The sequence below is a fragment of the Bidens hawaiensis genome, unplaced genomic scaffold, assembly GCF_021521415.1.
Source record: "Bidens hawaiensis isolate Kalapana, Puna unplaced genomic scaffold, B.hawaiensis_p1.1 tig00012349_1, whole genome shotgun sequence".
Taxonomy (NCBI): domain Eukaryota; kingdom Viridiplantae; phylum Streptophyta; class Magnoliopsida; order Asterales; family Asteraceae; genus Bidens; species Bidens hawaiensis.
Window position 1 is genome coordinate 118751 of NW_027492007.1, and position 14484 is coordinate 133234.

General features: G+C 35.0%; 1 protein-coding gene and 1 non-coding gene across 2 annotated transcripts; one reads left to right on the plus strand and one right to left on the minus strand.

Annotated features, from left to right (window-relative positions):
• Nucleotides 1-9701: 9701 nt before the first annotated feature.
• Nucleotides 9702-9773, minus strand: TRNAT-CGU (transfer RNA threonine (anticodon CGU)). Its single transcript has one exon. It is a non-coding gene; the product is annotated as a tRNA-Thr (tRNA).
• Nucleotides 9774-13608: 3835 nt separating this feature from the next.
• Nucleotides 13609-14219, plus strand: LOC143540818 (protein SPIRAL1-like 2). Its single transcript, XM_077033796.1, has 2 exons — nt 13609-13908; nt 14036-14219. The coding sequence occupies exons 1-2, from the start codon at nt 13666-13668 to the stop codon at nt 14114-14116; spliced, it is 324 nt and encodes a 107-aa protein (XP_076889911.1). The 5' UTR covers nt 13609-13665; the 3' UTR covers nt 14117-14219.
• Nucleotides 14220-14484: the final 265 nt, after the last annotated feature.

Consider the following 14484-nt stretch of genomic DNA (forward strand, 5'->3'; position numbering starts at 1 on the left):
TGCCTTGATATTGTGGAAAGCTTGGTGGTGACTTGTTCTTGAGTTCTTGAAGGTATTGAATGTAAGGATCTGCAGACCCATAGCTTGGTCTCTTGTGAAAGAATGATTGCACACATCCTTATCCGGGTGGGCAGTCACAATCTGACGATTCCTCCATTGGATTTGTTACAGCTTCAGCTATTTCCTCATCAGGTTCTTCCTCGAGGTTTTCCTCCTCTTCCGGATCTTCCTCCTCTTCGAAGTCTTCTTCTTCCATTAAATTTACAGTCTCATACACTATAGAATGTAGACGATAACTCTCCTATGGCATCATAACCCTCATCTTTGGCTTTTGAGACGTTCCCCTGTAAGAGTTGGGGTGAGAGTCTACTGAGTTGAAAGTAGAAGTTCTAGTATGCCATCTTCTTTGGTCGGAGTGACATTGCATCCAGTCAGATGAATCAGACTTGGGTTCCTCCTTGATTTTCTTGTTGGAAAGAAATGCATATGACGGATGAGGACTAGGAGGTTGATACGTCGGGATGTCAGACGGGTGATACGTCAGGATGTCGGACGGATGTACGTCGGGATGTCGGATGGATGATACATCGGTATACTTGATGGATGATAACTTGAATGTCTTGGTGCTTCATACTCTTGCCTTGTTGGATCATCGGGTATGTTAATTGGTAGTTATTTAGTGCCGGGGAAGTATATTGGTGTGGGTCGTTCAGTTGGGTTATCTTGATTGAAGAAGTCTTCGTAGTAGTCTTCAGTCATGTTGTCCTTCGGCATCGGGTCGGGATTTCCAGCTCTTCTTGCGTCGCGCATGAATCCTTCAATCACTTTCTCGAAAGATATCTGTGGGTGGTTTGGATTGAGGAGGGATAAAAAAGGTTTACAAGCCTAGCTTATCCTTATTTAATTTAAACAAGTAATAACAATTTCTTATTCACTTGGATCGAAGCTTAGGTATAAACAATTAATACCTAATTCGCTAAGATCTATGGCTCAGATTCCAATCTTGTCACAACACCATCTTAGGCATGGGCGTGCGACAAACAGTTGGTACCACATTTGTAAATAAATCAGAGTTACGTGTTTAAAGTGGAAGTTATAATTATATTATTATTTACACATCAAAATATGGGATTATAAAAATACATCTTTAATGTTTTATAAATATTATTTGTTCATACAAACCACCATTTCATATTTTAAAGTTTATCAAAAGGATCTGAGCCATCAGATCATATACTATCAATTAGATTCTTCAAGCGTGCTATCCTTCATTACCTGTAAAATGTTTAGAAAATACGTCAGCAACACATGCTGATGAATAGGATGACTCATAAAATATTTTACTTGATTACCCCTCGAGACATAACTTAGGTCCGGCCCATCGTGGCTTAGGAATAATCAATTTTTAAAACAAAACACAATTATAAACTTAAGTTCTACACAAACCACTCAGCAAACATCGCAACGTTCGACATTACTTAGGTACCATCAATATACACATGATCACCCTCACTCGTAAGTAACTTAGGTCCGGCCCATCGTGACGGAGGCTCATGACCAGGTGTGGCGCGGTGTGCCCATCGACTTTTTACCGCATATGTAAGGATCCAAACTAACGTACACGACAGCCTGAGGGCTAGCGATTACTTTTGTTTATAACGTTTTAGAGATACGTAATCTCATGTAATTCATTTCATTTATTTGACTCGTATAAACAAGTTTCTAAGGTTGTGTGTATTCACCTTTCTTGAAAAAGATCAGCTTCAATACACTGATATGTTCTTCCTTGCTATCTCGCACCTATAGTACGAGTATAACCTTTTATTAGTACTGGATCTTTAATCCGGCTTAAGACCACTAGTCTCTTTTGTATAATCTTTTCCTCGATTATATTTTCTTTTAGACCTTTAGTTTAAATATTCTTTCTTTTCTTCTTATAAGTTAAACCTTTAATTTTACCTGTTTTGCTTTTCTTTTAAACACTACGTTTCTTCTTCTTTAAGAAATGTATACTTTCTTCTTCTTTATGAAACGTATACTTTCTTTCTTTATTTATTTAAGAAATGTAATAATAACTTAAATAATATTATAACAAAGAATCACAACACATTTATATCCCTTTCCTTTTTATTTCTTTGTTATATATTCTTTTATTATTTTCGAGGTATTGAGTATGCCCTTGACTTATGGTTTTAAGCCTACATATTTTATTTTTATTTTATTTGGGCATTATGCCTACCTTTCTTTGCTTATAATAACCCTAGGAATTTGGGCAGCACTTCAACGCTTTATTGCTTCACGAGCTTCCTTTGATCAACATTTTTCTTCGACACACGTTTCGAGGCACGCCAAATCTTCACAACATGTTGACACGCTTATCAAGGCAAAACGTCGGGTCTTCTTGGGATTGATTATACTTCAATATAACATCGTCGGGTTAAGGCATGAAAATTGAGGAATCGTCGGTTTAGAACGGATTACGCTAAATGTTGGGTTTTGCACGTACTTCAAGGTAGAGAGGGAGTGATATTTAGAGAGAGAAACAAGTTGTGATATTTGGTGTGATGGAATGAGGGGCTTGAGCCCACTATTTATATGCTGATCTCCGGGCCCATCGCGATACGCGATGGCCCTTTGATTACACTGTCGCGTATCTCGACGTAGGTGTGCAGCGTCACCCCTAACCTTGTCACGTGGTAGCCGCGGTGCCACGTGGGGACACGTGGAAAAACACGTGCCCCTTGTCAGACCATGTCATCGCGATGCGCAATGACGTTGGGTCTTCAGCCATCGCGTATCGGTCGCGAAGGCAGAATTTTCCTTTTTGGTCCTCGAGGTTTAAAAATTGGCAATTTTGGTCCTTTATCTTTTGAACTTGGTATTTTTGATCCGTCATTTTCATGATGTTACAGGTTGGGCTTCGGTTCTCCTATCCCTAGTTTTGCAAAAACTGCATTAGGCATTAAATTATTATTAGCTCCTAGGTCAGCTAAGGCATTGCTAATAAACAAATTTCCTAGGAGACAAGTGATAGTAAAGCTCCCTAGATCGGTCATTTTCGGCAGCAGCTTGCTTTGGAGGACAGCTAAACATTCTTTACTTAAGGTGACATGCGAGAGCTCCTCCAGCTTCTTTTTGTTGGTCAGCACTTCTTTGAGAAATTTTGCATATTTTGGCATATGAGTAATGGCTTCGGCGAAAGGGATGTTGATGTGGAGTTCTTTGAAGAGTTCTAAAAACTTACCATACTGAGCTTCCAATCTCTCCTGTTTCAGCCGTCCAGGGTATGGAATAGGTGGAACATAAGTTCGGACAGGTTCCTTAGGTTGTACGGTTCCTGTTGGGATCAGTCTTTCTTGCGTTTTATCAAGGAATTCCTCCTCCATAACTGGTTCTAAAGTTGGTGAGGCAACAGTGGTTGTGTCACTTCTTAATGTAACAACGTTGGCTATTGCATTTGAGTTTGTTATTGTGTTGCTTGGAAGAGAGCCAGGTGGTCTTTCAGACAATTGTCGGGCAATCTGTCCGATTTGAGTTTCTAGATTCTGCAATAATGCTTGTTGACTTTTTAGGTCAGCTTCATGCTTTAACAATACTCCACTGATATCAACGACTCTTGAGTCAGCCTTCTTTTCTGCTTCATTTGTCTTGGTCATGATTTGGATCAACATTTCTTCGATTTTTTAGTAGCTCAGATTCTGATGGCTACTAGAACTTTGTTCTTAAAATTGAGGTTTAGGCTGGAAAGATTGATTCATCGGCCTTTTTTTCGAATCCAGGTAAGGTTTGAGTATTACTTCTTTCCTTCCGACTGAATTTCGGGTGGTTTCTCCAACCTGGATTGTAGTTGTTGCTGAAAGCGTTGTTTTGACGGGCGATGAAGTCAACTTATTCCATGGTCATAATGACTTACTGGTCTTATGAGTTCCTCCACAGGTGTCACAGGTGATTTTGGTTTTTGACAGTTCGGCTTGAAGTTGTTCGAATTTCTTAGAAAAAGCTTCAAGCTGTGCACTGACAAGAGTGTTGGAATCGACGTGGTGCATTCCTTTATGTGTTGTTGTAGATCTTGGTGGGTTATAAGCGAAACTCTTCTTTGTTGCCTTCTCTATGATTTCAAATGCTTCGCTAGGTGATTTGGATCCCAGGTCTCCACCGGCAACTTGGTCGATGGCCTGTTTGTTTTGACTAGATTGTGCGTCAAAGAAAGTTTGTACTTGTAACCATAGGCTCAGTCTGTGATGTGGGCATCTTCTCAGAAGACTTTTGTATCATGCTGCGTGTAACGACTCATCATCATCGGTTCAGAATCCGGTAATGCTGGCTCGATATTTGGCAGTTTTATCAGGCGGAAAGTATTTGAGGAGAAACTGTTCAACCATCTGGTCCCAGTTGGTGATGGAATCAGAATAAAAAGATTATATCCATTCTAAGGCTTGACCCCTTAGAGAGAAAGGAAAGAGTTTGAGTTTGATTTGATCTTCTGAACAATTTTGAATTTTAAAGGTTCCATAGATTCGTAGGAATTGAGATATATGAGAAAGAGGGTCTTCGTCGAGGAGACGATTAAATTGAACTGAAGTTTCCACCATATGAATGGTGCTTGATTTGATTTTGAAATGTTCGGTGATATATGGTGGAGCCACTCCATTGTCGTATCCCTCGAGAGTTGGCTTGGCATACTGGCTCATGTTGGTTCATTGTTTTGTGCTTCCATCATTTCTTTGGTTTGATTTTCTTCAGATGTGGTGCCGTCTACTGGCTCCTCTTTGATTGTTTCAGCGGTTTCTACAGTCCGTATACGTGCTCGTCGACGAAAAAGTCGTTCCGGTTCAAAAATTGGAGAAAAAAGCTCAGCTCCGAATGTAGAGGACATACATGGGGTTAAATAAATATAAACTATTTAAATTAAACTAAAGGTTAGTTAAAGTTAAGCTAAAAGTTAGGCTAAGCTATTTTAAAACTAAACTAAAGTATAAGTTAATTAAGCTAATGTAAATGTTAGGCTAGCCTAAAAAAATAATTTTAATCTAATAGTTAGAAAGAAAATAAAATAAAAGTTAGAAATTTGTACAATTATAAACAATGATTAAATTAAAACTTGGATCGTTCTTGGAAACGTACCGTGTCCCTGACAACAACGCCAAAAACTTGATGATGTCTGTGCGTGTGGTTAAAATATAATGGATGGGATTTAGCATTTGCACAAGATAGTGTTTTAAATTTATAAAAGTGATTTCTACTAAGACTAAACACATACAAAATAGGCAAGTGTACCTATCGTAATATGTAGAATAGTATTGGTAAGAACCAAGTATCGATCCGTGGACACAAATGTTTCCAATAATGAATCTTTGTTTTAGTTTAATCGGAGAGTTTTAATCAGTTCGGGGTTGATTTTCAAACTTTTTATAAAATAGAAATACTTATATATATAATATATAGGTGATAAGAAGAGAATTTCTAAATGAGTAATTCAATTGTAGGAAGTTTATCATCTAAGATCAAGAATCCACTCCATTCTTCCTTGATGATTATAAAGTAAACATGTGATAAACTTGCCCTAATAATATATGATAGAATAGTCCCTCATTTCTAAGTGAACATATTCTATGACATAAAAGAAAGTAGCATGCGTATTTTCAAGTCAACCCTTGCTTAATCTCATGCTACCACGAGAATGTCAATTTAAGTAGACAAGTAGTTTGGTAAAGTAGAAAGATTAGGATTAACTTTGATTTATCAAATACAAATTCTAAAAACTTTGGGTGGTTATAGTTTAGTCACACAACCTCCCCTTGGTTGATTTAATTAGGTTATAGTTACACATTCCATTAACATATTATTTCTTTAACTAGCATGATAACCTAAGCAATCGTGTTAACAATGTTATTTTAGAATTATCAAAACTAGAGAAATGGATCATAGCTTATATCTCATCATTTCTAAGTACAATATAACGATCCATGTTTTATCTTGAATAATTTATCAAGGTATTCTTTTTACCATTTCTAGTTTCCAAGAACATGAGTGAATCATGAATGATTGTTAATCATCAACCTTGATGTATAGAGTTAAAGTGATAAAACATTTCTTCATCAAAGGATAATTGCAAAATAACCATGTACTTTACCAAACAAAATCACATGTTTAATAAAATCATCAAGTAAAACAAAGCTTCTTCATAGAAATTAGATGTTAAATGAAGTTTAGCTCATGATGAGCATGGTTATGAACATTAAAAGAGATAAATATAACAAACACATGATCAAACTAGAACAATCTAACCATATGTGGATGAATCTTCCTTCTTCAATGGTGATAGATGATGATGATGATGATGATGATGATGATGATGATGGATGATGATAATGATAGCCTCCAAGCCTTCAAACTCTCCTCAAGACCTTCAATATGAGTGTAAAGTGGGTGTTTTTATAAGAGAAGCCCGTATAGAAGTTTTGTTCAAGCACACCAAATGAGTGCAACATGCTCCTCTATTTATAGGCAGTATGGGCACTCAGGCACGACCCCGTGCTCCATGAGGCACGCCCCCGTGTCCAGTCGCATTAAATGCTCTATCAGATCGTGCATGGTGACTCAGCACGGGGGCGTGCTTCCTGAGGCACGGCCCCATGTTTTTGGGTGTCTGTTATATCTTCTTTTGTCTTTTCTGAAAGGTGGCCACGACCCCGTGTTCTCTAAAGAACGGCCCCGTGTCAAGCTGTCCAGTATTTTGTTTTTTCTTGTAGATTTTTGTCTTTTCTGAAAGGTGAGCACGGCCCCGTGTTAGCTGGAGCACGACCCCGTGTCTCCTGAAGCACAGCCCCAAGTTCTCTGAAGCACAGCCCCATGTTTTGCTGTTTTCTTTGGTTTTCTTTTATTTTTCTTTGTCTTTTCATTCGTTTCTTCGTTTGAGGCTTGGATTCACTTGAAAATACATTTCAACATGATAAGTAGTCATTTGAACTATATTATACGAGTTGTAGTTTTTAGAGATTATTGATGCTAAAAAGATGTATATTTTTGTATACATCAATCACTTTTTCCGAACCTTGGTCAAAACCATATATATATATATATATATATAAATATATATATGTATAGAATATATATATATATGTATAGAATATATATATGTATATATATATGAGAGATATTTTGAAAACCTTGATGAGTTTTAAGATTTTTAATAAATCAATTTTGGACCACACATTTAATTAAATGAAATGAAATATGTGGCTGAGATTAAATGTAATTAAAAAATGAATCAGGAGAGAAAATAAATATGTTTTATGATTACACAAGTTTAAATGTTGGTTACACATGTGTAATAAGTCGATTCGGTGTGTAAAAAAGTACTGTAATTTTTTATACATTACTTACACTTACGTATTACACATGTGTAAAAAAATTCAAAAAAAAATTGTTACGTTGAGTTCTTTCGAGTCCTTAAAACTCAAAGCGGTTCTCAAAAATCATGCTTATGTATATATATACTAGAAGAGTGCCCGCGCGATACAGCGGGAAACTGGAAACACATAATATGATAATCATGTAACAAATTTTTGGGTGTTCATTATTTCGTTTAATATTATGAGATCATCCACCAGTTTGGTTTCATGGTTGAAACCGGAGGTGGCCATACATATTGAAATGTTCATTATTTACTTATTTTGTATTAGATATAATATAATATTAGACAAAGTTAAAATATAGTTAACCACGGTTTTATTTAATACGAGCAAACTCGTCTATTACAACTTTAATTTATCCAAATTTCCAGTGTTTTTTTTTATAATTTTTATTCTTGTTATAATTTCACATTCTATTTATTCTAATAAGGTTTATTATTTATATGATCAAAGTTATCATTGTTCATAGTATGATTCTCTTAATAATGTATTAGTTGATAATTAGTTTGAAGTGAAGGTATATGCAGATTAATAATTCTTGTTTTAAATTTTAAACTCATTTTTTTATCGAAGTACAAACTAAATCAAAACCTAATCGTGGGTAATGGTTCAGTTTAGTTGGGTTTTATTTAGAAACAGTTTAGTTTCGGTTTTCGACGACAAAAAAAACGTGTAAAGTTGACTCATTGTTTAATTAAAAAAACTATCAAAAGCAAACCGCACACACTTTTGCATAAATTTTTTTACTTCGAAAACTATAACAATATGATACTCAAATTAAAGATAATAAAATGCTCGTTTTTATGATGCCATTTATTTTAAAAAATATTAACGTACGAAAAATTTATGACCGTTTAAAAATCGTGGGGGTAGTTGGGTTAACATTGAAAATAAAATAATATATATGTAAAAGACCAAGGACCAATGGTGTAATTTTAAGGGATGAAACTTGTAATTATTTTGAACACGTTGCAAATGCACGTGAGATTTGATGTTACAAAGACATTTGTGCCCATAACTAATGTTGTACCTCATGCATCAAAGGTTGTAAATTACTTAAACAAAGCGTCTTAATTTGCCCATCAATGGTATATTATATATAGTATAGATAGGTGTGTGTGTGTGTGTGTTTATATATTAGTTATTTAAAAATTAATAAAGGTTTTTATAATAAAGGGTTTAATAAGGTTTTTAAATTAATATACATAGTATAATCTTATTATTTGAAAATATGATTATAAGCATGAGTATTTTAAAAACGATTTTATTTATATAAATGTTATTGTTATTATTTATTATCTATTATTTACAATGTTAAATTTCAAATAAATCTTTATTAATAATATATATATATATAACTATATAAAATGCATTTTTAATTTAAAAGAAAGCAAATCTCTTTATGTAAACTATAAAATCTTTATAAACATTGATTCAAGCATTTTTATGTATTTTATATAACTAAATCATATTTATTACGATAAAAACTTTTATAATAAAATTAATAATAAATCTAAGTAATATTTAACTTTCGTAAGAATATACCCGATCATCAAATCCCGAACCTCTGTCTAGTTTTAGATTCGTTGTTAAATTTATATTTAATTTCAGTAATTTATTTGATTATTTAATTAAATTTAATAGATATTGTCACATTTAAATTATTGAATGATTGTACCTTGAGAGCTGTGAGCAATCAACTCATGCCCCGACATTTCCGTCTTAGATTGGGGTGTGACACACCATTTAAGGATAACTTTTGATATCTAACGACATATCTCTATTAGTTATATCTAAGCGTTTTCTAGAACATTTGTAGCACTTTTATCACTTTCGTTTCACGTCACAAAAATCCCTCTCTCCTCCAAGGACAGTCGATGTGGACAAACTTTCGCCTTGGAAACTTGTGAGGACCGTCATCATTTTCTTTCAACTAAGCGTCACGTCATGACATATAAGCTAAAGCAAAGACATAATAGTGGGTGATGAAATAATTTTAGTTTGTGGTAACCTCTATCATTTGGAATGAATCGACAACAACGCAACAAGAATGGTTGTAGTAAATAACCATACAATTACTTCAATGACAGTTACATTGAATATTTCATTTACAAGTTTTATCGTGTTTGCTTCACATTTTAAGCACAAGATAAGATTTTCTCACGTACCCAATGGAAATCAAACCACAAGTTCGAGCCACGTGTTTAACCAAAAAGTAGAGATTTATTTTTGTAGCAAGAAAAACGAATAAGGAATATTAGATGCAGCAAATGTTAGAAACGACGAAGCCCCCAGCTAGGATCGAACTCGCGACCTTTCGCTTACGAAGCGAACGCAATACCACTATGCTACGGAGGCCTGTTGTAACATAAATTTAGTACATTCATTTGTACTATTTTTGAAACGATTCGAATTGATTTGTTTCAAACCAAGTTCTGTTATTAACTTAATCGTACCCCTAAATCAATAAATGGCTTTACTGATTGTAAAATGTAAGCATTATACCCGCTCAACCCATGTTACATTTTTCCTATTTCTTAGTTATTTTTACCACTTCAACAAAATTATTTAGTAATGTACACTTTCATGCTTTTTCTTCAAACCGAAAAAATCTATTGTCAGAAAACATATGAAACTTCGTCAATACTCTTCTAATAATGAGATTATATCACTAAACAATTTACACGAACCAAATAGCCTTTAAAGGGTTTAAACATATAATAACTTTCGAGAGAACTAAGTATACCATTTGATACGTTTTACATAAAACATGTGTATCATTTATATCTACAATGTACGATGACTTTACATAAACAAAATAAGAGTTATAATAAAAAAAAATTAATTCTGATTATGTAAAAATGTGAAAACATTTGGCAAGCTTAAACGTGCTCAATCATGAACACGAGCCTAAAAATAAGATTAAATTATAAACGAGCCAACCTTCAATAATTGAGGTCTAGCCAACTCGTGAGTATGTTATTTGTATTACTTTATAATTGTTTAATCAAACTAATACTATATCTACATATATGTGTGTGCGTGTGCTCGTAGGGTTATAAAAAAATAACTGTATACATTATGTTATAGTAAAAAACTAAGGATTTACCCGGTCAGGCGGTAAAACCCGAACGGTGGTAAGTCAACGCAAATTCGATCGGTTTCGATTACATGTGTTATTGTACTGGAACTAAAGAAAAAATAAAACAAAAAAATATTAAAATTGATATGAACCAATGGGGTGGCGTCGGTCGGTAAAACTCGACCATTGGCAAAACCCCCCGTTATCGTTCCCGGACGTTGAGGCGGTGAGTCTACGTAAATTCGGTATGTGGTTGTCATGTTCGTTACGGTACCAGGACTAAAGAGAATCGACATTCGGTCAGTTGAGGTTAGAAAAAGTTTATGCCGCTTTTGCTAATTCTTCTGTTGTTGGTAGTTCCTCTTTGGCATACAAAAACACTAAAATATGATGAAAATATTATTATATTACGACAGTGAGTCAGCGGAAATTCAGTCGATATGTATTACGTTCGTTATAGTATAAACAACCTTTGTAAAACCCACCCGTTAAAACATAAAAAGTAAATATTTGTCCATTTAACTTATATCAAATTTATGTATATAAAACAATGTTTATACGGTCGGTAAAACCCGAACGTTGTTATAAACCCGAGTTGTTGGTGTCGGGCCACGGTGAGTTGGTAAACCTATGGCGTTAGTAAAAATCCGAGCGTTGTCGGTCCCGGGCGTTGCAACGCTGAGTCGACGCGAATTTGGCTAGTTTCAATTGCGTTCGTTACAATACCATATAAACAACGTTGGTAAAGTATAAGCGTTAAAACTAAAAAAATCGTCAAATTAACAAATGAAAAATGATATTTATAAGGACGTTTATTCGGTCGGTAACTTAAGTGTTGGTAAAGCCTAAGCGTTGACGGTCTCCGGTGTCGGGACACTGAGTCGATACGAATTTGGTCGTTTCGGTTACGTTTGTGACGGTTTCGAAACTAAAACAAAAAGGTCATAAAACCCAGCGTTGCTTGTCACAGACGTTACGAAGGCGAGTCAACATGAATAACCGTTTAGTTATTAAATTTATAAAAAAAAAGAAAAAAAGAAAAGAATAGTTAGTCCAATCATACGGTGTCACATGGGCCAATCAAGGCCATGCAACAACAAAGTTTGTAATTGTAATATATAAATATAAAAATAATTTATATAAAAGAGTTATAAATAAAAAAATAATTATCAATATGTAGTATAATTAAGAAGTTGGGTGTCATAAAAGATTTCTTAAATATTTTATTAGTTTTGTTTTGTATTTATGTAAATCATTATTACATTTAACAAATAATAGTATCTTGGTGTATCGGTTGTTCTATGGTTTGTTAATGCTTACAAACTTAAGAATTTCATCCTTTCTTTGAACTTGATTTTTCTTTTTTTTTTTAGTTATTTTATGTGTTTTTTTTTGTTTAAATATGTTAATATAAATAAGAGTTTTGGTGCAGTAAGTATCTTATTGGGCCACTGGTGCCGCACATTAATATAAATAAGAGTCTGGCGGTACCTTATTGGTGAGGACATTTTTTTTATTTTGTTTTAGTTCTGATCTGTAACAAACGAAACATAAACTGATTAAACGAAACATTAACTGATTAAACAACCGAAATCGCATAGACTCACGCCTTTTGTTTTAGTTCCGAACGTGACGAAAACCGACCAAATTTGTTTAAACCCTGCACCTCATCGCCCCCGATCGAAAATGGTCAGGTTTTACCAACCGACACCACCCCATCGGTCCACATCAATTTATATATATATATTTTTTTGTTTTATTTTTGGTTTTAGTTACGGTACAATAATGCACGTAACCAAAACCTACCTGATTCACGTCGACTTACCGCCTGGGTTTACCTCCGCCCAGGTTTTACCAACCTGCTCTAACACAAAGCGTTGGGTAAAATCCTAGTTAATAAATAATAAAAAAAAGTCAAGTTTCAAACTTAAAAACCAGTCATAAGAAGCTCAAGCTTACGAAATAGAGTTTGAAACGAATCAAACTCAAACACTCTGAAAGTTAAACGAGTCGAGTTTGAGCTCCAATTCCTCCCAAAAATATCTTGAGGAACGTGGCAGGAGTAATTCAAATTTCAAAAATTAAACCGTTGGCAATTTCTTCTACTATAAAGCTGCTGCTGCTGCTGTTTCATTTTCCTTTTATCTCATCTCTTTCTCTCAATAAGCACCGATAATCATCAAGGTAAAACCCTAGATCTCCTCTTCTTTCTTTCTTTGCAATTTCAATCGATTGATTGTGTTTCAGTTTACGCGTACACACTCCGATTTGTTATTTTTACTGTTCGTATGATGATATGATGTGATCTGCAGTTGCTGCTTCTTAGTATATTGTTCAGATTAGTTACTCTGCTGACCTGATTGAGTAGTTGAATTGATTTGTAGGACTAATTTGGCCGATATAGATCTAGATCTAGGTTTTGACTTCAACGGTGTACGTTTTATGTTTATGCGTAGTTGTTGAAGATGTCAAAAGTTGTGCATGTATATAATTTGAATGATATTATGTGATGGCCTAATCGTTATATAAAAGAGTAGTTGAGTTGATATATGAGTAATTTGGCGGATTAAATGTCGGGTTGAGTTATAGATCTAGGTTTTGACTTCAACAGTATATGATTTAGTTGTGGAAGATGTAAAAAGTTGTGATATATATATATATATATTTGAAACGAAGAGTGTGTTTGCGTGCATCGATTACTTGTGATGGATATGTAACTGATGCTCATTAGGTACGCTGATCATCAGTCCTTGCTGTTAGTGATAGTCTTGCTGTTTTTGATTTTGGAGAATTTTAATTGTATCTTCGGTGGCTTAAAATTAAAGTGGGCTTTAGTAATTCTAGGTGCTCTGATCATCAATCCTTTCTATTAACTCGATACGAACCTGATGGTTGTGTTTGGCATTCTAAGAACCGGGTGGTTATGTTAGCCATTTATTCTAAATACCTTGCATCATATATGTACATGCTGAAATCTGTTAGTCCAGTTTGATTTTTTAACCAATTAAGTGAGAAGAACACAGTTATAGTTAAAGCATATGTAAATGCAGGATTAAAGGCTGATCTGATATTCTTTGTTTGTCAAGTGCCCACGAAATGGAGCTAACTATGATTTTTATCTGAAACTATGTGCAGGGTTACAGTTTTGGTCATTTGGAAGGTGAAAATATGAACCGAGGAGGGAGCAGTGGCGGTGGACAGAGTTCTTTGAATTACTTGTTTGGAGGTGGAGAAGCCCCAAAGCCAGCCCCGAAAGCCACAGAGTCTGCTCCAGCTGAAACACCAGCAGCAAACAACAGCGTGACAGCTGCAAAACCTGATGGTGCTAAGCAGACTCCTGCAGGTATTCATGGTAATCCTTCAAACAATTACTTCAGAGCTGATGGTCAGAATACTGGCAACTTCATTACGGTATGTCACTTTTCACAAAACTTAAACTACATAGTAATATGTTTCTTTCATTTGTTTTTGTACTACCATAGTGGAAGACAATTAAGTTTGTGTGGGGTTTTAACTCTAAATTGTTTACATTTTGCAGGACCGACCTTCGACCAAGGTCCACGCTGCACCTGGTGGTGGATCATCTCTTGGATACCTGTTTGGCGGTGGAAGTAATTGAGATTTTTGTTGTGATGTAAGCTCAGTGCGATCAGGTGGTAATCGCGTCTTGAACCTGTAATCATAAAGATAATTCATGTTTGAGAACTTGCTTTATCATGACATGTGATCTTATTAGTTGTGGTCTGTTTGGATTACTTTTTACATTGAATGAATCAATGAGCTGAATCTGTTTTTCATGGTCTGGGATAGAGGTGCACAAATCGGGTTCAACTGGAAAACCCGAACCGGTTCGAAACCGGTTTTTTCACACCGGGTTGTAAAATGGCACCGGTTCCAATCAAGAACCGGTTCGGTTCCCGACCCGAACCGATGCCCAGATATGCTAACTTTTAAGAACCGGGTAGGGTATGAACCGGAACCGGTTTT